Source organism: Neopelma chrysocephalum, unplaced genomic scaffold (assembly GCF_003984885.1).
Source record: "Neopelma chrysocephalum unplaced genomic scaffold, ASM398488v2 Primary Assembly neopelma1_96926, whole genome shotgun sequence".
Taxonomy (NCBI): Eukaryota; Metazoa; Chordata; class Aves; order Passeriformes; family Pipridae; genus Neopelma; species Neopelma chrysocephalum.
This window is the reverse complement of record NW_020925569.1, coordinates 795807-815941: the sequence shown is the minus strand read 5'-3', so window position 1 is coordinate 815941 and position 20135 is coordinate 795807. Positions and strand designations below refer to the sequence as shown.

At 38.9% G+C, this 20135-nt stretch overlaps 1 protein-coding gene across 6 annotated transcripts in view; it reads right to left on the bottom strand.

Moving 5' to 3' along the window:
• Nucleotides 1-20135, bottom strand: part of PRUNE2 (prune homolog 2 with BCH domain) — a 160217-nt gene that overhangs the window by 48281 nt on the left and 91801 nt on the right. For all 6 annotated transcript variants that reach the window (XM_027670698.1, XM_027670700.1, XM_027670702.1 and 3 more), the window contains exons 7-9: nt 14105-14263; nt 6649-13141; nt 5370-6198 (exon numbers count right to left, since the gene is read on the bottom strand). In XM_027670698.1, the coding sequence (XP_027526499.1) occupies nt 5370-6198; nt 6649-13141; nt 14105-14263 (7481 nt within the window). The remainder of the gene's footprint in view (nt 1-5369; nt 6199-6648; nt 13142-14104; nt 14264-20135) is intronic.

Below are 20135 nucleotides of genomic sequence, written 5' to 3'. Positions count from 1 at the left end.
CCCATAAACTGTATCCAGGAAATAGAGCTAAAAAGTATTTATGTGCAACAGAAGTCATTAGTAGCAAGATTATGATGAAGCTATGAAATGAGTAATGTGGCAAAAAATACAGTCTTGTTCCTCCATGCTCAGAATAACATAGAAAACCTTTGACATTTTAGGATACTTTTGAGGAAACTTCCCTGTCGGACATCCAGAAGCCACTATGGCAGTCACACTTGCACCCCTGAGCTGGGACCAGGCCCCTTTGCAGCTACAACCCCCACACTCACAGTCAGACCAGGTTTCCTTACCAGCTGGCCCCCAGGTTTCCCATGGCAGAATCTCAGACGTCTCAATCCTTAAAATAATCTAATCATGGTGCAACAACAAAATAATAGCTCGAGCGGGGTGTCTACAAGTGGACCATGAACAAAGGAAATCCTAGGCTTTTATAGCCTCACAGTCTGTGTGTGCAAAAGCCTGTGGGTCGTCCAGCAGAGTCATTGGCCCCTGCCGTGTCTCTGAGTATCCAGTCCCCTGTCAACACTGCAGGTCCTCATGCCCTTTGTCGTGCAAAGGTCGGCAACAGCTCACAGCCTCCTCAACAACTGCTCTGCTGGGACCACTTACCTCACAGGGATCACTGCCAAAGTGAGGTGTGTGTCAACAGGGTTAAAGTTTCAAAGCTCATTAACGCTTTAGGCTGAAATCTAATGTCATTGACCACTGACTGGAATATATTATATACTGAATTAGCTCAGAAAACCGCGGGGTTTTTAATAGCGGGGGAGTTTTTCATGTGACCACTAAACCATACAGTTCAGGTTTTCTTGCTTTAAGGAAGTGGCTCTATCAGCCCAGCCTCACAATTTAAATAAAATGTCATGACCACTAGTGAATAATAGTAAGTAGGGGTTTTTTTCTTTTAAAATTGTTTTTTGATAACTAAAGTGCTGTCCTTGTCTTAAAAGATTTTTATGAAAGTCTTGGTATTTGGCATGTAAATATTAAAACTGTTTTTACAAAAATTAGATCATCAGGACTTTTCTGCAAGCAACCTTTTTAGTTGTTGCTCTTTTACTTACATGTTTGGTTTTAACCTTTAAAGCACAGTCCTTGATTTAGGCCAAATGTCATGCTTTGTGCTGCCAAGTAGGAGATCTAAGTTCAATACCCATTTCAAGTCCATAATCTCGTAGTTCAGCAGGAGCTAGAAGCATCACTGAAGCAGCATGCCTAGTCCCCAGAGTGCCTGAAATTGCCTTCCAGCAAATCTGGCCAATTAATAAACATTCTTGACAGGAGTGAAAGATGACAGCCCCACAGGTATGCAAGGAAAAAAGGAAACAAAGGCAATTAAAGGGAAGTAATGTTAACTTTACCTTTTCCTACAATAGATTTTCAATCCTTTAGGCTTGCTATATATAGCAGCCTGCTTTGCCCATAAAAGTACAAGGCAAACCTGGGCTCCCCAGTTCATTGCTTTATTCTAATTTTGTCATGACAGAACAGACATTTTGAGAAAATATTGAATGAAACCTTTGGTCGCTGAGGTCAATGTGAATTTTTTTCCTTGGTTCCGGTCCGTCAGTATTTCAGTTCAGTACTGGACATTGATATTGACTTGAATCATTAATGGCTTAGAGATTTATTTGCATTTGGCTAAATCACAGAGAGCAGAGTAGTTTCAATCTTGTAATAGTCACAAATTTTTCTTCCATTACATTTAATTATCTTTATTCACTAGCAAACAGAGGCAACGTGATGAAAACAGGCTTGTCTATTAAAATTTTACTGGATTGCTTCCACTGCTGGGCAATTCTAATAGCCAGCAGTACAGCAATGGTCACAGAGAGACACTTCAGAAAGAAACATTTTCAAAAACTCGTTATATATAAGTGAGCAGAAGAGAATATTTCCTGCTTCTTCGAGAAAATGTTATCAGAAAGATAAATGAAGCTTTCTAGTGGATTAAAAACTGTGGTACTTCTTCAAGGGAAATCATCTTCTGCTCAGTTTTGCCACCAGTTTTCCAAGCTCTCCCCCAAACCTTCCAAATACCAGTGTTCTTATTTTTACTGTTTTGCTTCTTGTTCCTAAAGTCAATACATCATTTCATAGTATTTCCTTCAGCTCTTTCTAACTGTTCCTGCTAAGGAAAAGGATAATCCTTCCCTACAACAAAGGTAAGAGCAAGAATGATCTAGTATACACAACCACTAAAATACTCTGAGAAATGTGCGGGTGGGTAACAGCTAGCATAGTCATCTGCAGTGTTCTCCTTCTGCCTCCTGACCACTGCATCACCACCAAGCTTCATACAGCTCTGTAAGACAAGACAGCTTCTATCAGGAAGAAAATTACCTCCAGTCTTCATAAATTCTACTGCTGCTGCACCTCCAGCCAGCAGCAGCAAAGTATGTTATCCTGCCCAGCCAGTATTTACACAGTGCTCCACAAATTCTTCCTTTTTAAAGAAGCTGCTCACATATGCAAAGCTATTTTCTTTCTGGAAAGACTGACATTAGTTATGTCCTCTCAAATATTTTTGTGCTTTTTTGAGACCAAAGAAACCTCTATGGTTTATTACTTCTGATGTTTGTGTATTTCTGAGACAGGTTCATATATTTTCCTCAGTGTTTTAATTCTCTTGCTCACGCTGCTTTTCGTTCCAGAAGAAAAGCAGGACAGGATGGAAGAACTTTACCTCCAGTCACAGACTTCCTCCAAACTGACCTTAACAGCCTAGAGAGAGTTTTATGTTTGACAATGGGATGAAGGGGGCAGTGACTAGCAGGCATCGAAATTTTAAGGCATTTCATTCTAATTTTTGTTTAAGCTTTCTGATTCAAAATTTCAATTCCCTCTTCTACATAACAGTAATTTTTCTGAGGCAAAATGACAGACACCTTCTGGATGAAAGCAGAAAATACTGCAAACTGTATCCTTCACTGACCCTTATTCCACTACTAAAGGAACCTACTTCAGCCCAATATGCAAGTAGGAACTTCATTATTTTTTTTACTAAACAGGGACATATGGATAGAAAAGGGCTTAGAAGACAGTTACTTAGTAAATGCCTCTGTAAACTTTGGACTACTAATTCAGTTGTTTATTGGCTGGGTTTGAGTACAAATGATGAGGGTTTTTTATCCTTCAAAGATGATAGAACCATAGAATGGTTTGGGTTGGAAAGATCATCTGGTTCCAAACTCCCTGCCATGGGCAGGGACACCTCCCACTAGACCAGGTTGCTCAAAGTTCCATCCAGCCTGGTCTTGAACACTTCCAGGGATGGAACATCTACAGCTATTCTGGGCTCTCTTCCAGTGCCTCACCACACTCACACTAAAGAGTTTCTTTTCATCCTTCTTTGATGTAAATCTGTGGCAGACTCAGAGCCTCATACCAGCACCATCAGGTGCCATCCAGAAATTCTATTGCAGTAATAACAGAAGTCTTAATTTCTTCTCTTTTGTGATGACACCAGTGTTTCTAACCTCCCATGCTAACCTCCCGCAGGCTGGCAGCTCTGCTGTATCACATTGTTTTAAACTTTGTTGGTCAAGAACAGCAGTTCATTTCAGACTTAAAAACTGCATAATGACTTATGTTTTTGAGAATTAACTTGTAGTTTTAAAACTGTCAGTGAAATGCATTAGAAAGCACTTCTAATTACACACTTCTACCATGTCAGTTGCTGTTTTTTCAGCTGTTTATGTAAGAGTTTAATGAAATGGGTATATCATCTAGAAATAATGATTCCTGCGTGTTTCATCATAATGTTTTTTGTGTTTGCTCTCATTTCAAAAGAATCAGAGCCTCTGTGATCATGATGTGGGCATGCATAGGGACATATGCATGTGTCTCTGCTATTTCCTAAAAATTTTTTCCTAAAAATTATCTAACTGATCAAAGACATAAGCTCATTAGAAGTTTATTAAACATCACCTACCAAGCATAGGGGATATGGAGGAGGAAACAGCACTACAAAAGCAATCTCTATCGCATAAGAAATCCTCATACAAGAGAATTAACTAAATACTTTTAATAGGATTAATGCTGGAAAAAATTTCCATTAGATTTTACACCCCATCAATAAAAAAAGTCTAACAAGAAAACATAAACCCAAAGGAAAGTAGATTTCACTGGTTCCATGCTTCCACAAGTAACTGTTAATGTGGAAGCTGAATAACTTCCTTGCTTTTCTTTACTTCTTTGAGCTTCAGTATCACTAATGTAAAGGACAGAATGAACCACTGCTACCTACTGAAAAGGCATTTGATAATAAGCAATTTCTAAATGAAATAAAAAAAAGACTAAACTGGAAGCTGTAGTGACCATATATATTCTATATTCTATATAATCTTAATAAAATGTGAACTGTTTGGGGTGGGGTGAGGTGTAGCAAAACGCTGTGCTTTTCTACCACAGATTATCTGTATGTGCTGTTATCAGGGTTATACTGTCATACGCAGGAATGCCAGCTTTAAGGGATAAAAAAGCCTACTGCTAAAACTGCAAAATTGTTAGGGAAAATTTTTAAAAAGGTAAAGTCTAAAATAAAATGCAAGACAATTAAAACCTGATAATATAAGTTGTGGATGTGATGTGTATTCTATACTGAATTGGCAAGTGCTTGGAAGACATTTGGAAAAAAAAGTAAAAAGTAACTCTTGCATTTCACACAAACAGTATGTTTCCACATGTTCCATACCACATGCTTTTGGGTAAGTGCAGTTGGAAACCTAGTTTTATTTGTACTGGAAAATTCTGTTTCCTCCTCACGAGAGTTTCCCTGTATAAACACAATGCCAGGTTCCTCCATTGTGAAACTCCAACACATCATTTGCAGATGCCCAGGAGAGAGGAGGTCAGACTTTCTCACTTGCATCTCTGGCACTGCCTTAGAATTTTCTGACTCTGGGCCTTCACTCCCTCTTATCTTCCTTCCCAGCAGTTTTGCATTAGGTAGAGATAGTACTTTACTTTGATTCCTCCATAATCTCATCATTGGCATTGTATCTGGACTGGCAGTATCACTGGTACCTGGGTTTGGCCTGTGTTCCCTGGCCACATCTGTTTTAGATTTAAAGGTAGGTTACGCAATCTATGGGACTTCACAGAAGGAAGACAGACTTATTCCTGCAAGGAAGCTGCCTTCAAAACAATTGCAAAACAATCCTAATTTGGCTCATATGAAACAACCAAGAATTGAGAATCTGTTTTTAGAAAGGGAGAAATACAGTGATACCTAAATAAGGTAAATATAATGTGTACTTTCGACTTGAAAGTCTTGCCATCTATTCATAATGGCTTACACTTCAATAACATAGATAACAAATAACAGAAAACTTTCGAAAGAAAACAGGTTGATTTTTCCTTACTCTGACTTCTGACTCAGTTCTCCGCCTCTGTTGAGAACCGTTTCCTCCTTCATTTCTTGTTCTGTTGCTATGTTATTTCCAAGTTTCTGTTGAGAATTTGCTTCCCATGCACCATCGCCACCAACTACTTGCAAAACACGTGTTCCTGCAATGCTTGAACTCTCATCTTCAAGAGTCAGACTATCTGAAGGAGAACAGACTTCATGTTCAAAACATTTCTGAAGGAGAGTTTCTACCCGAAATTCTGTCCAAGTGTCAAGAATCAATTCCTGTGCTACAACAGCTGCCAGTTCTTTGCCAGGATGTCCAGACACTGATTTTGGCATGTGTGACTTGGCAGAAATTTGTTCAGGTGGTATGTCACTTACTTCATTTTGGCACAATACAATCCAGCCCTCATCTTGCACACAGCTTTCCTGTGATCTCCTTTCACCATCCAGCTTTTGAGGCACAACAGAAGAACTTTTCTCTTCTAAGTGACCAGAGTCCCACGGAGTCCCACAAACAGGGTAATCTTTGCTTTCATTTGTAATGGAGATTGACTGAAAGGTATCCAAGGAGCCTGGTAAAAAGCCTTCATGAGATTCTCTTTGTTCAGCTACATTAGCTTCTTGAACTGCAAAATTACTTTCACTTCTTTTAAGGGTATTCTTAGTTGAAGGTGTATTTTCTTCCTCAGTAACAAGGATGTAATCCATCTCCAGTGAAGTTGAATCTTGGAGCACCTGCATTCTCACATCTTCCTTACCCTCTGTACTTTTCAGTTCAGGGCTTTCAGAGGAATTTCTCAGCTTATTGTCTTTACAAAGTAGAGAATCAGTGCCAGCTTCTAAAAGAACAGGCAAACAGAAATTCCTTTTAGTTTTTGAATTACTGTTTCAGTCACCACGATTTCCTTAAATCAGTACAGTGAGATAAAGCTCTTCACAGTTTTCTTTGTTCTGTTAATGTGTACTTGAATTTTATAACTTCATTACCATCATCGTTATTAAAGATTATACATTAACATTGCAATCATTCCTAAGGGACAAATGATTCAGTGTCCTATATGCTAGGCCCTGTACGAAAAATAGAAATAGTATTCCTACTTCAGTGTTCAAAAGCTTCAGAAATGTCTGAGAGAGTGGCACTAGAGGTCTTCCCACAGTACAGTTTTGTACATCAGGGAAACGCAAAAACTCCAAACTTCACTCAAAGCCTCCTCATTAAGCAGTAATACTCCAAACACTTCCTCCTTTCTGTGTCCCATGGATTTGCCCTGGAAAGCATGTTTTCTTACCATTGGGTGATCTTCTATCTCCATCTGGCGGTGAGTCGGGATCAGTTGTTTCTGCTTCAGATTTTCCTGGTGAAATATCAGAATCTCCTGGAGTTACTACAGAGCCGGAGAGCAAAGGTACTGAGGTGTGATTTTCCTGAAGGCACTCTATGGATGTTTCAGACACCTGATCTTTAACACTGCTGTCTTTGGTCATTAGGATGCCTTCTGCACTCTCTGGAGGTGCTGGCAGTGGTAAAGGTTTTTCCAAAGAAACACTGTCATAAAATGGCTGCTGTAACAAGAGCTCATCCTTTGCATGCTCTCTGCTGCCAAAGGATTCAGCATCAAAAGATGCAAAGGATGGTGGATTACACACCACTGGCGACTGAATATTGGGCATTTCTTTAAACACAGGAACATTATTTTCAATTACAGCTTCATATGCTTTTGTTGTGTCATTAAACAGTTGATTATTTGAATCGCAATCATGACATTCATTACCACCAGGTAAAACGGATTTGGGAAAGAGTATCTCTTTATCGTTTGATTCCCCTTCTGCTGCTTCACTGCCTAGTACTGCCAGTGTGTTCATTCCACCATATATTTCTGCCAGGACATTAGGCACTGATGCGTTTCTGATGTTATGTTCTACTCCTGTCTCAGATTCACCCATACATTGTTCTGACATGTCTAGCACATTACCAGTTATTGTTGTATGGTCAATATGCGAATATTTTACAACTTCAGCCAAGGCACTAATTTCTTTTAAGCTTTTTTCTTTCCTATCAGGTTGAGTTAAATCCCTGGAAAACAAATTCATTTGGGAGGTTGCTATTTGATCTGTGTCAGTTGGTGTTCCTTGATGGCTTGCATGAGTAAAACTTTCATGGAACATGTCTTTCAGATCTAAGGATGTCACTTTTATAACTTCATTGGCAATTTCTGTCAACTCAGCTGGGTCAATAACCAGTTTATTTTCTAGACCATATTTTTCCAAAGTTGCAAATTCAGGAGGCTCCTGCATATTAGAAGAGATGAGCTGATAGAATTCGTTGATCTTTCCTGGTTCATAGTCCTGGAGGCTACCACTTTCAGAGTGCATCTCCACCTTCTGCATTACTAAGTGATGTTTTGAATCAAAATCTGTCTCTTTACTCATACTTGACCATGTGCGAATTGACTGACTGTTCTTGTCCTCAGGATCCACCACAATCTGAGAAGATGGGATAGACGCATGCTTGGCTCCATACTCCTGGCACACATCAGGACTGTTTGAAGACTCTGAACCATTGTCTTGGTTACAGCTTAAAATATCAGGATTTTCACCATCTGGTTTCAAAGTGACAACCTGCTCTGCATTAATCCACAGGTCAGGTTCTACTGAAAGAAGCTGATTACTTTCTTGTGTGTTATCCTGTAAAATATCTGGGATAAGTGCAGTTTGGGGAACTAATATATTCCACCCTGAACTTGACTTTTCTGCAATTTCAAAAGATAAGTCTTCTACAGTGCAAGCATCTGACAGGGAGTTGTGCACATCTAATCTTTCACAGATGTCCTGCTGCTGTTCTTGAGGAATGAGACTTGCATTTCCCTCATTGTCTTTTGGTAGATCCAGTACAGTAATTGCTTGAACTGATGTATTTGGTATAGCTTGTTCCCCATCTGCAAAAGAATTCTGTGGAGCCAGTTGATTTTCCTTATCTGTAGAAAACAACTGTTCTATCATGCCCCCTTCTTCTTTATCCAGTATGAAAGCATCAAATTGTTTGAACTGTACAATGTCTTGATTTATCTGACTATCAGGACTACTGATAGGATGTACCAGCCTTTCATCTTCTTTTTCATCAGAGTACAGGGGGGCAGGCTGATTTCCATCATTATCTGTTTTAGTCAAATCTGCTTGTGTTAGATCTTCACCTTGGGAAAGTGAACCACAGGAGTCCTCCTTACTGTTTGTTAACTGGTTTGTTTCAGAGTGACTTGAAACAGAATACTGATCTTTCAATTGCTTTTCTTCACAAGGTTGTAAATTCCACCATTCTGAACTGTTATCTGGAAAACCAAATGTTCCTACTATGGATTTTGGATCAGTTCTTAAATCAGCTTCCAATGACATACTCCACACAGCCACAGTTTTTGAAGAGTACTCTTCTTTATCACCAACAGCAAAAGTTGGTGTTGCATCCTCATTCATTTGATACAAATATGTGTCTTCTCCACTATCTGTTTTTTCATTGAAAATACTTCCCTGAGTTTTTTTCTGAAGTGTTTCACAGTGGCCTAAATATTCAAAAGTCTTGTTACGCTCAATGGAGTCAATAGTCACATCCTTCTGGAGTACCTTCCTGGCTTTAATTGTTTCAGAATTTTCACTGAAGATGCCTACCTGGGCCTCCTCTCTCATCTGAGTCTTTGCACCTAAACTGTCTTCATTTGCTTCAGTACTTGTGGCATTTGACTGAACAATTTCAGATGCTTTATGCTGTTTGTTTTCACACATTGAATCTTCATGAATCACTTCTGGACATGCCTCTGAATTCTCTGAAACCTCATTTATGTCGGGACTTGATAAAGAAGATACAGTATCAACATCTATATGGGCATTCCAAAAATCTAAGCTTTTAGGAACTTGGTTATGTTCAGCACTTGTTTCAAATCCTTCTTCACATTCATTCTGAAATTCATTCCTTTTACAAGAATCTTCAAGATTTTTATTATTTTTAATCTCCCACATATCTCTACTTCCTTCGTGATGACTGGCAGCTGGAAGGTCTCCCCACACATTCACAGATGCATCACTCAAATCAGGACTTGTTCCACTTGAGTGTGCATAATCATTTATTGAATTACTCCACACGCTATCTTCTTCCAAATAACTTTTGATCTGTATATCCTTTGAAAGGCTACTTGTGGCATTTGCCATTTTAAGAACTTCACTTGCCTCAGGACTTGTTCCGGGAGATTGCAAATCTTCACATGGCTGTGAATTCCAAGCAGCTTGAGGAAAACTGTCACTAAGCACTGCACATGGCTCTTCACAAACAGTATTATCAGGTTGTAAATTTTCAGAGTTTTCATTTCTCCCAGAACCTATTTTACGTGAAAATGAATTCTCCATCACAGACATATGTGCAATGACAGGAACAGTGACATATGCAGAAGGACTTCTCCTAAACTTATCTACGAAAGAATTTTCATCAGTCCCCTTCAGTTCTGAGCTATTTGTGAAAGATACTAACTCAGAATTACAAATGCCTAGATGCTTAGAAGCCACTTCATGTAAGCCTTCTTTCTCTTCTCCCAGAGCTTCTTGTGGTTCATTCACGGAAAGAATTGGTGTGCCTATGCCACAACCATTCTTTCCAGAGTCATTCCAGATGTCTGAGGTTCCAGGTACTGTAGAATAACTATTTTCAGGATTATCACTACCCTTATCAGAACTTTCAGAGATACTTTCCATCTGGGGACTTGTTGTATCCTCTGCCACTGTAGCTTCTTTTTCAGCTCTCTCGGAAAGCAGCTGTGACATTTCACTGTAACTGGAATTTTGTAGTGTGGCATCATCAAAAGATTCATAATTTCTGCCTTCTTCAGAAGCACTTGAAGAAGATTCTACATTATTCTGCAACAAGTTTTTCCTCTCTTCCTGACTAATTGGATTGCTTTGATTGGAAAACAACTCATTCTCTGTGACTAACAATTCCAAACTAACACTATTCCTCATTTTTTCTGGGGAGGTGGAAACTTCAGTTGACCCATTTTCTTCCAAATCTGCTTTACATGAAGGTTCACTGTCCTCTTGCACTGGTTTATTACAAATGTCACTAATCATCTGCGGCTCACTTATCTCATGTGTCTTACATTCTTTTCCTTCCTGAGAGATGACAATGGCATTGTCCCAGGCTTCCTTACAACCCTGCTCACTCTGTAAACTCCATGAGTTCAGCTGCTGCACTGAATCCTGACTATCCAGCTCTCTGTCAACATCAGCAGTGTTCTGTGCTGCCTTCTTACTAAGCATCTCACTCACTAAGTCACATATTTTCAGATCTAAACTATTCCCAGTGCCCAAGGTTGTCACAGATGTGTCTGTGTCTTCTACAGGAACACTGTCCACTGTTTCTATGTTGTCAGCTGCCATCTGTCTAGTATTTAATTCATTCTGTGGTGGTGATAAGTCATTTACTGTTTTACTATATGCCAGTCCTAGTCTTCTGTTTTCAGATACAGAAAAATTATTTTCACTGGTACGTAGCCCAGTTGAAAAACACAGATTAGCTCTTTGTTCTGAATTAAGAAGAGGTTTAGCAGTAATTTCAGAATTTCTTTCTTGTAACTGGGTGACATTATTTAGGGGAGTGTTCCAGTTATCTGTATTTCTGGTGCTTGAAAAAGGCACATTGCTAGGAGATGATGGTTCCTTACTTGCTTTCTCAAGTACTTTTGGCTCAGCCAAATGTGGGTTCGTGAATTTACCAGTAACTGTTTCTTCATCAAAATCTCTGTCCTCATTTTCTCTTTCATCTTCCACAAATGTAGGTGATACATATGAATCAGATGTTGAATAATTGGTGTCTAGTGGAGAAACAACTAAATCTTCCCCCATATTTGAAGAACTAAGATCTAAGTTTTTATACAACAAGGAATTCTCCCATGGCACCACTACTTCTGTTACTTCCTTCCTGATATTTTTATCGTATGTGTTCCAGGTATCTATATTTTCAAATTGTTTTGGTCTATGATTAGGGTCACCAAATAAATTTTTTTCCCCTGTTTCCAGCTTGGAATTATTTTGCATATTATTGAAAACAGAATCTGTACTTTCAGATTTTCCATATTCTTCTACTGAGTAATATCTTCCTTTATCCCAGGCTTCTAGATTTTCAGTCTCATTGTCCACTGTGATTTCTGAAGAATTTGATAAAATAGTTTTTGATATGGCCCATTCCTCAGGAATATTCACTGATTTTTTTTCTCTATGCAGTTTGGGCACGTTCCACACATTTTTTGAGGATCTAGCAGCATCTTCTTCATCAAACTTGGTCCAGATTTCATAAGAGTCTCCAGGTATCAGACTACCTTTTCCTTCATCACTATACCATGCATCCGACATCATAGTTGTTGGCTGACTGACCTTCCACGGGTCAGTAAATCTCTCCAGTTCTTGCTTTGTCTCATCTAAAGAAGCGGTTTGCAAACATGCATGTTCACTGTTTTTCTCTTGATTCTCATGGTTCCAATTATCTTGTTTAAACTGTTTATTCCATGGACCTGCTCTCATGTATTCCATTTGCTTTGGCTGGTTTTGGAGGAACACAGAATCTGAAGCTCTTCTATCAATATGTTCTTGTAGCAAGGGACTTTCTTTAGAATCTTTCCATAAGACAGGACTCTGAAATACAGATTGCTGCTTACTTGAACTCCATGCATCAGCATTTCTGGACTCTAGGTCAAAGGCATCCCACCAGCTCCCATATTTAACACAAGACTGAGAATAATTTGTGCCATCTATTTCATTAATTTTTTTTATGACATCTTGTGGGAAAATTAAAGGCTGTCCATTATCTAATGGTGATGTTTCTACAAGACTGTTCATAGGAGTGGGTGGAATTCTTGAATCAGCAGATTTCAACATTTCTGGTGAAAAAGAATCATCTTCAACTAAATTAATCAAACTTGAAGTTTTCTGACACATTTCTCCTGGATTCTCATCAAATTCAGCCAAACTGTCATCCTCATTTTTTGTCATAAGTAAACCAGTTGAATAATTTGCTGTATCATTTTCTAACAGGTTTGCCTCATCAAGTTCTTTCTGCACAGTGAGCCGATGCCCTTCTGATGAATAACTATTAAGGAAATAGTCATCTTCTGGGGAACAATCAACAGAATGAGAAGATGACTCAGATGGAGCTGTAACCACAGATGCTAGATCAAAATTGAAAAGATCAAAGTTATCGTTGTTGTTTCCTGACTGAGGCTTTTGTTCTTCAGCTATTGCTCCTTCAGGAATAGGGCTATAGGAATCAAAGCCAAGCAGAAGATTGTGATGGGAAGCAGCACCTTCTGCAACAGGGCTATCATCACTAAGGAAAACAGAACTCTCCTTGGAAGACCGGCTGCTTCTAATGGTAGCCAATCCACTGTCTGGACTCACAAGGTCTACATTAACATCAATGTGGGCTTGCATAGATCCATTTAGGTCTTGAGGATTTTCTATAAAATTGGCAGAACTGGGCTGTGGTTCTACATCGGAACCGTATAACTCCATAATACCAGAAGACCCTTGTGAAAGTGGAGCACTTCCAGCAACAGCTTCGGTAGAAGAAGTTCTACTGTTCGATACCATTTCTGGTTGCCTTCTATTTATAACTTCCTTAACCACAAGAAAAATTTGATCACAGGTCACCAAAGAATTTTCTTGATGATAAATGAGAATTTGGTCACATTCACATTCTAGAGGATCCAGCTCCAAACAAGAATTCCGACATTCTTCTAATTCACAGCAGATCTGTTGAAAAATAGGATATTTCAGAAGTCATTGCAATCATGGACATAAGTGCACATATTGACTACAGCCATATCTCTTCCTATTAACCTATTTCTTGGTCATTTTGCTGCAGCATCCTTATTATAATCCCTAAATAGATGAAGTATTAGAATATGGGTTCTACATACAAAATATGGGTTATAGAATTGGTCAGAAATTATACCATTGACTTTCCAGTTCACTTCTTATTATAACAGAAAATCCGAATAAATGTTTTCTGCCTTAATAAATCTGAGTAACATAGGTAAAGATACACTAGAAATGTATTTCCAAAATGGGATAGTTGTATTCATAAAATAAATGCATTTATATTGACTTTGAAAACAATGGAGTCATTTAACCACCTATCCCTAAAATTAGAACTTTTTTTAAGACTACGAAACAGGTGCAAAAAGTTGCCACTGAGATGGTTTCTTCCATCTGGGGATAAATATACATTAAAAAAAAGGACAGCACCTAGCTTTGGATAAATGAACATCCTAGTAAGAATTTGGTTTCATTTCAGAACTTGAATTCTTTAGGAATAATATACACATATATGAGTTCTGGTTATTACTGTTTACAATTTCTTTATCCCTCATTACCAAAGACCCATTTGTGCAGATCACAATACAAACCCAACCCAAAACTAATGGGGAAAAAAAAAGAACATTTTAGCTGAATTGAAAAATCTTACCTCTTTCGGTATGTCTTGTAACCATACAATTTTCTATTTTTAGCTTGGTTGGAAGCAATAATAAATATCACAGTCTTTAATTTTGTATCATATAAATAATGCAGCCATTTTAAATAGCTGCTCAGTTGCTGGCCAACTGTAGCTACTTTTTGACCTCAATTGATCAGCACCTTGATATATACTTTAAAAAAAAAAAAGAAATTTTTTCCCAAGAAAAACATTATCTGATTTTTTTTCCAGGAACTTACTTGATTGCCTAGCTCCACATTTTCCGAGTACACCGCTATTTGTTGTTTTGTTTGCTTCTCCTCTGACAAACAGTTGGCCAAAATGACAAGTACATCGAATCCATATTTATCTATGAATGCTTTCAAGTCACCAACAAGACTCCTGTGTAACATGCAGTCCTGAAATACAGTAAGAAATTGAAAGAAATGTCAGCATCTTTTCCTTGTTCTTTTCATCCAAATCTGTGGTAAAAATAGCAAGAAATGTTAATAAGCATCAGTATCTGTAACAGGCAAAAGAATTCCATTCCATCTGTCAAATCAACTATGTGCCCCAAAAAAATCAAGAACCTGTCTCAAAGCACAGTAGTGGACAATTATTTCTGAAGATCACTAAAATACTAAATGCAGGTTTTGTCTTTTTGAAACTGCTGGTGAAACATAATTCCTACTTTTTCCTGCTATTTGCTTTTGCAAGGTTGCTTAACAGATAAAGACTAGTGTATCCCCATGATCAAGAAATCAGGCAAAGGGGCAGGAGACCTGCATGGATGAGCAGGGAGCTCCTAGTAAATCTCAAATGCAGGAAAGAAATTCATGAGATGTGGAAAAAGGAACATACTACATGGGAGGACTATAGAAACACCATCAGAGTATGCAAGGATGCAAAAGGAAGGCCAAGACCCTCTTGGAATTGAGTCTGGCAAAAGACATCAAAGCCAACAAGAAGAGTTTCTACAAGTACATCAACAGCAAAAGGAAGATTAGGGAAATTGTGGAGCTGCTGCTGAATAAGATGGATGTCCTGGTAACAGAAGACACAAAGAAGGCAGAATTACTGAATGCCTTCTTTGCGTCAGTCTTTACAGCTAAGACTGGCCCTCAAGAACTCCAGACCTCGGAGCAAAGAGAAGAAGGCTGGAGAAAGGAAGACTTCCCCGTGGTCATAGAGGGTTCGGTTAGAGATTGGCAAGGCAGATTTAACACCATAAATCCACGGGCCCTGATGGGATGCACCCACAGGTGCTGAGGGATCTGGCAGATGTTATTTGCTCTGCTACTCTTCATCATCTTTGAAAAACCGTGGAGAACAGGAGAGGTGCCTGATGACTGGAGAAAAGCCAATGTTACTTCCATCTTCAAAAAGGGCAAAAAGGAGGACTCAGGAAACTACGGGCCAGTCAGTCTCACCCCAGTCCCTAGAAAGTTGATGGAACAGATCATTCTAGAGGTCACCACCAAGCTTCTGGAAGACAAAAAGGTCATTGGTAGTAGTCAGCATGGACTCACCAAGGGGAAATCCTGCTTGACCAGTCTGATAGCCTTCTGTTGATGGCATGGCAGGATGGGTCGATGAGGGCATGTTGTCTACCTTGACTTTCGTGAGGCTTTTGACACTCCTCCCACAACATCCTCTTAGGAAAGCTCAGGACATGTGTGTTAAATGAATGGACAGTGAGGTGGATCAAGAACTAGCTTAATGGCAGAGCTCAGAGGGTTGTGATCAACAGAGCAGAATCCAGCTGGAGACCTGTAGTCAGTGGCATTTCCCAGGGATCAATACTGGATCCAGACTTATTTAACCTGTTTATTAACAACCTGGACAAAGGGATAGAATGTACCCTCAGCAATTTTGCTAATGATACAAAGCAGGGGGAAGCAGCTGATACACCTGAAGGCTGTGCTGCCATTCAGTGGGACCTTAATAGGCTGAATATTTGGTGGAGAGAAACCTAATGAGGTTCAACAAGGGCAAGTGTAGGGTCCTGCACCTGGGGAGGAATAACGCCAAGTACCAGTGCAGCTGGGGACTGATTAGTCCCAGAGCAGCTCTGCAGAGAAGAACCTGCAAGTCTTAGTGGATGACAAGTTGACCATGAGCCAGCAGTGAGCCCTTACAGCCAGGAGGGCCAGTGGTATCCTGGGGTGCATTGGGAAGAGTGTGGCCAAAAGGTTGAGAGAAGTGATCTTCCCCCTCTACTTGGTACTAGTGAGACCACATCTGGAGTGCTGTGCTCAGTTCTGGGCTTCTTAGTACAAGAAAGACAAGGAGCTTCTGGAGAGAGTCCAGTGGAGGGCCACAATGATGATCAGAGGTCTGAAGCATCTCTCTTATGAGGAGAGACTGAGGGATCTTGGCCTGTTTGGTTAAAAAAGACTAAGAAGGGATCCCATTAATGATATAAATATGTCATAGGCACACGTCAAGAGAACAGTGCCAGACTCTTTTCAGTGATGCCCAGTGACAGGACATGGAGTAATGGCCATAAACTAAAACACAAGAAGTTTCACCAGAACATGAGGAAGAAGTTTATACTGACTATGGCAGAGCAGTGGAACAGGCTGCCCAGGGAGGTTGTGGAGTCTCCCGCTGTGGAGATATTCAAAACTGACCTGGATGCCTTCCTTTTAATCTGCTCTAGATGATCCTGCCTTGGCAATGGTGTTGGACTAGTTGATCTCCAAAGATCCCTTCCAAACCTAATAATTCTATGATTCTGTGATACTATATAGCTATTGCTATTTCTTGAATAAACCCCCTTTTTAATTAGAAAAATATTTTATGAAATTTGTCATAAATATATGACAAACATATGCCAATATTTCATCTAAAATAATAGATGTTAAAATAATAGTATTGAGATGCAAAATCCAGCACTCAAAAGGAAATTGTATGAGCTAACCTAATTTTGCAGCCCTTTCTATGTGTGCATGTTGATGTTACATAATTGTATACAATTTTACCACATATTGTTACTGTAGATTATTTTTCCTGCTCTTTGAATTCTGTGGGGAAAAAAAACAATACATCCCTCTCCCTGCCCCGCCCCCAAAAAAATAAGGACTGAGTGAGGCAAACTAGTTTTAAACTCCTTGTATCAAAAAAAGTTGCTTACTTTCACACACACCCCACACCAAATACAAGGGAGGTAAACATTTGTCTTTCCATTCTCATTTATGCTTGGACTAGTTCAGTTTTCCAGATTTTTAAATAAACCATACATATCCACCTTTCTCAACTGGGATCATAATGCACAAAGTATAAATGTCTCTCTTCAGCCCTCAGTTTTGACAATGACGAGTGAAGAAAGACAGAAATTTTATTTTTTTCCTTTATGTTTCTGCGGTTTGTATTTGAGATATTTTTTGTCATCTTCTAGCTAAGACTTCTTTAGATGCTGCCAAGCTACACTAGCTCTGAATAAACAGCAGTTCATCATGAACACAACATACTGTATGTGCAGATTGGCATGTTATTCCCTTGCATCTGTCTCCTACGTAATAAATTACTGTTTTGGTTACAAATATACAAACACTATTTATTAATCTACTCAAATGTGTCCATAAAATGCATTCCCTCCCTGTAAGTTAAACCAAAAAAAATCTGTTTGTCAAATGCTTTGGAAAAAGATTCCTTTCTGAGACTAGATATAAAGTTCCACTTTGATGCTTGCATAGCACCTAAAAATGAGGCTTATGTGAAATTCACACAGATTAATGCACATTCAGCTGCCAGTTTACTGGTGTACACTCAGATGTGAAAACTGAATAGGGGGTTATAGTGAGGAATTATTGTGAATAAGGTTTGAATGTCCAAACCAGTAACATTTTTTCTAAAGACACAAGTATTGTGTAGATTAAAAAAAGTACCAAAATGTCCTTAAGTACGGAAAAGTTAATTCAGTTATCCTACTCCTAACTGCAGTTAGAGCAATTAAAATCTATTCAAATAAAAAATCTGAACTAGAGCAGATTCAAAACCATCTAAAAATCCCTGATAGCCTCTTATCTTAGTTACCCACTCACACCCAACTCAAGAAAATTGAGGAGTCACAGAGAGGAACATGGACAAATCTAGGAACTACTCTGCAAGGTATATTATGGCTGTACATAAGGTAAATAAATGATCATTCTAAACAATTGCCAGTCTTCAAGTTTCACTTTCATGAAGCATCACCTCATGATGCTTCACCTTCTTATATCCACTGAAAATGCAAGCAATTAGAAATTTTCGTTTAAAATTGTGTGACTGAAATGTAAACCTCATGAAAGTGACATTGACTGATAGTATCTGCCATCATATCAGTCTGCATTTGGTATTGACAAAATGGTAGGTTGAGGAGTGCCAAAATCCTATTTTCTGCACTATTTTGAGCAAGGAAACTTTTAGCCTGCCAACATGGCAAAGGAAAACTCCCTTGTCATGGCTACATGAAGAGCCAATATGTACCTGTAGGCCAATCAGAGGTGTATTTCCAGAGTCTAAGGCCAAGAACCACTAGGGCATCATAGAGAAAGACTATGAATAGAATGGAACAAGACACAACATTCACATACTAGGAGTAGGAATGGTTATGACAAGGGTGTGGCACAAAATGTCATACATGAAAGGTCAGTTCTACAAGTCAGAGTAGGAACCAAGGGGGTGAATAGCTGTGGTAAAGCCCCTGAAGGTGATAAAATCTGAATTTGCCTTGTGCCCTTTTTTTTTGCTAATTTACATCGTACAGTGAAGAGCAACACGGAGGAATTGATGTAGCAGCAGGTGATCCAGTAGCATGCTGCTGTAAGTGGGGAAGTTATCAAGTATGTATCCCTGGTGGAGCAATAGGACTGGAAAGCTTCACATTGGGCCACATTAATATTAACAATAATGGACCTATACTACCTACATGATTACCTGATCAAAGTACTTCAGGTTCTCATCATTTCTTCCATGCTCTCAAACTTACTTATTCAGTGTGTATTTTTTAATTCCTGAGGTTCTCAGCCTGTTGATGACTGAGGGAAGCACAAAGATTAACTGAGCAGTCTACCTGTCCCTCTCCATTGGGTACAAGCTGAGAAAGAGATCACTCATGTACTGCATGTTTTTCTCCAGCTTGGCCTTCAGACTGTGTTGTTCTAGATATATTCCTTTGGTGCAAAATAAACCTGGCCAGGTAACTGTACCAGAGAAGCCTCAGACAGCATCCACTTGATACTAGTAATTACTTCACCTGTGATTCCTTGCCTTTATCTAAAAGTGCAGCAAAAAGTTCTCGTATTAACATTCTTTATATCTGGCAGCCGAAATTAGGAACGGAGTTATTTCCTTGTAAGAAAATCCTATCATAGCTAAAATGATAAAAAGGTGGAAATGTCTTCTATGACCAGGGTGTCTCCAACATGCTGGTGCATGGACTGGAGGCTTATTCAATGCTACAGCTCTGAGTAATCCCACAACTTAAAGAGACATACAATTAACTACAGTGTTTTCTCCTTATAATCCTAGCACTAAAAAACAGGGGTTTGGAAGATACTTCACAGAGGCTTTTCTTACTGGGTTCATAATGGACCAGCACTGCCTGGTGCAAAACACTATCCACTGATGAGAGACTGCTCAGAGCAGCATGAAAATGGGTATAGATGTGCCAGCACCATGAAAGAAAGTTTTTAAAGAAAACGTTAATTATTTGAGGATTTAGAAGTGCAAGAGGACAAGAGATGCTTTACAGTGACATACAATTGATTACACTACTGAGGAAATTATTAAGGCACATCAAGCCACAGTCTAAGAAAAGCAAAATTATGCTGATCACATCCCATTTATTACTTGACTCCATAGCCTGGCAATGAGAAAAACTTTCTGACAAAATAGTCACTATTCTGCAAATGCATAAAACCCAATTCCTTATTCTGTGGCATGAGGAATAACATACAGGCTTCTTACATTACTACTACTAACCAATAATTAATGTTCAAATAACACCTTAAAATGTAAGTTACTCAATTTTCCCATAAAAATAATTTTAATAAGCAACAATAAATGTTTCCCATAAACTTTTATTTCATTAAGCACATCCAGAAATGAAACACAAGGCAAATAGAACTTTTTACAAGAATAGGTCAGAGAGTAAGTTTGCTATAAAATGCTGTTATAACTAAGCTATTGAATAAAAGCCAGATCTGATTATGTCTTACACATCATGAGCCTACTTCATCAACTTTTTTTCTTGACTAGGTGTGCTGGTTTAAAAGTTAACCAGCAAGGCAAAATGAACTCAATTCA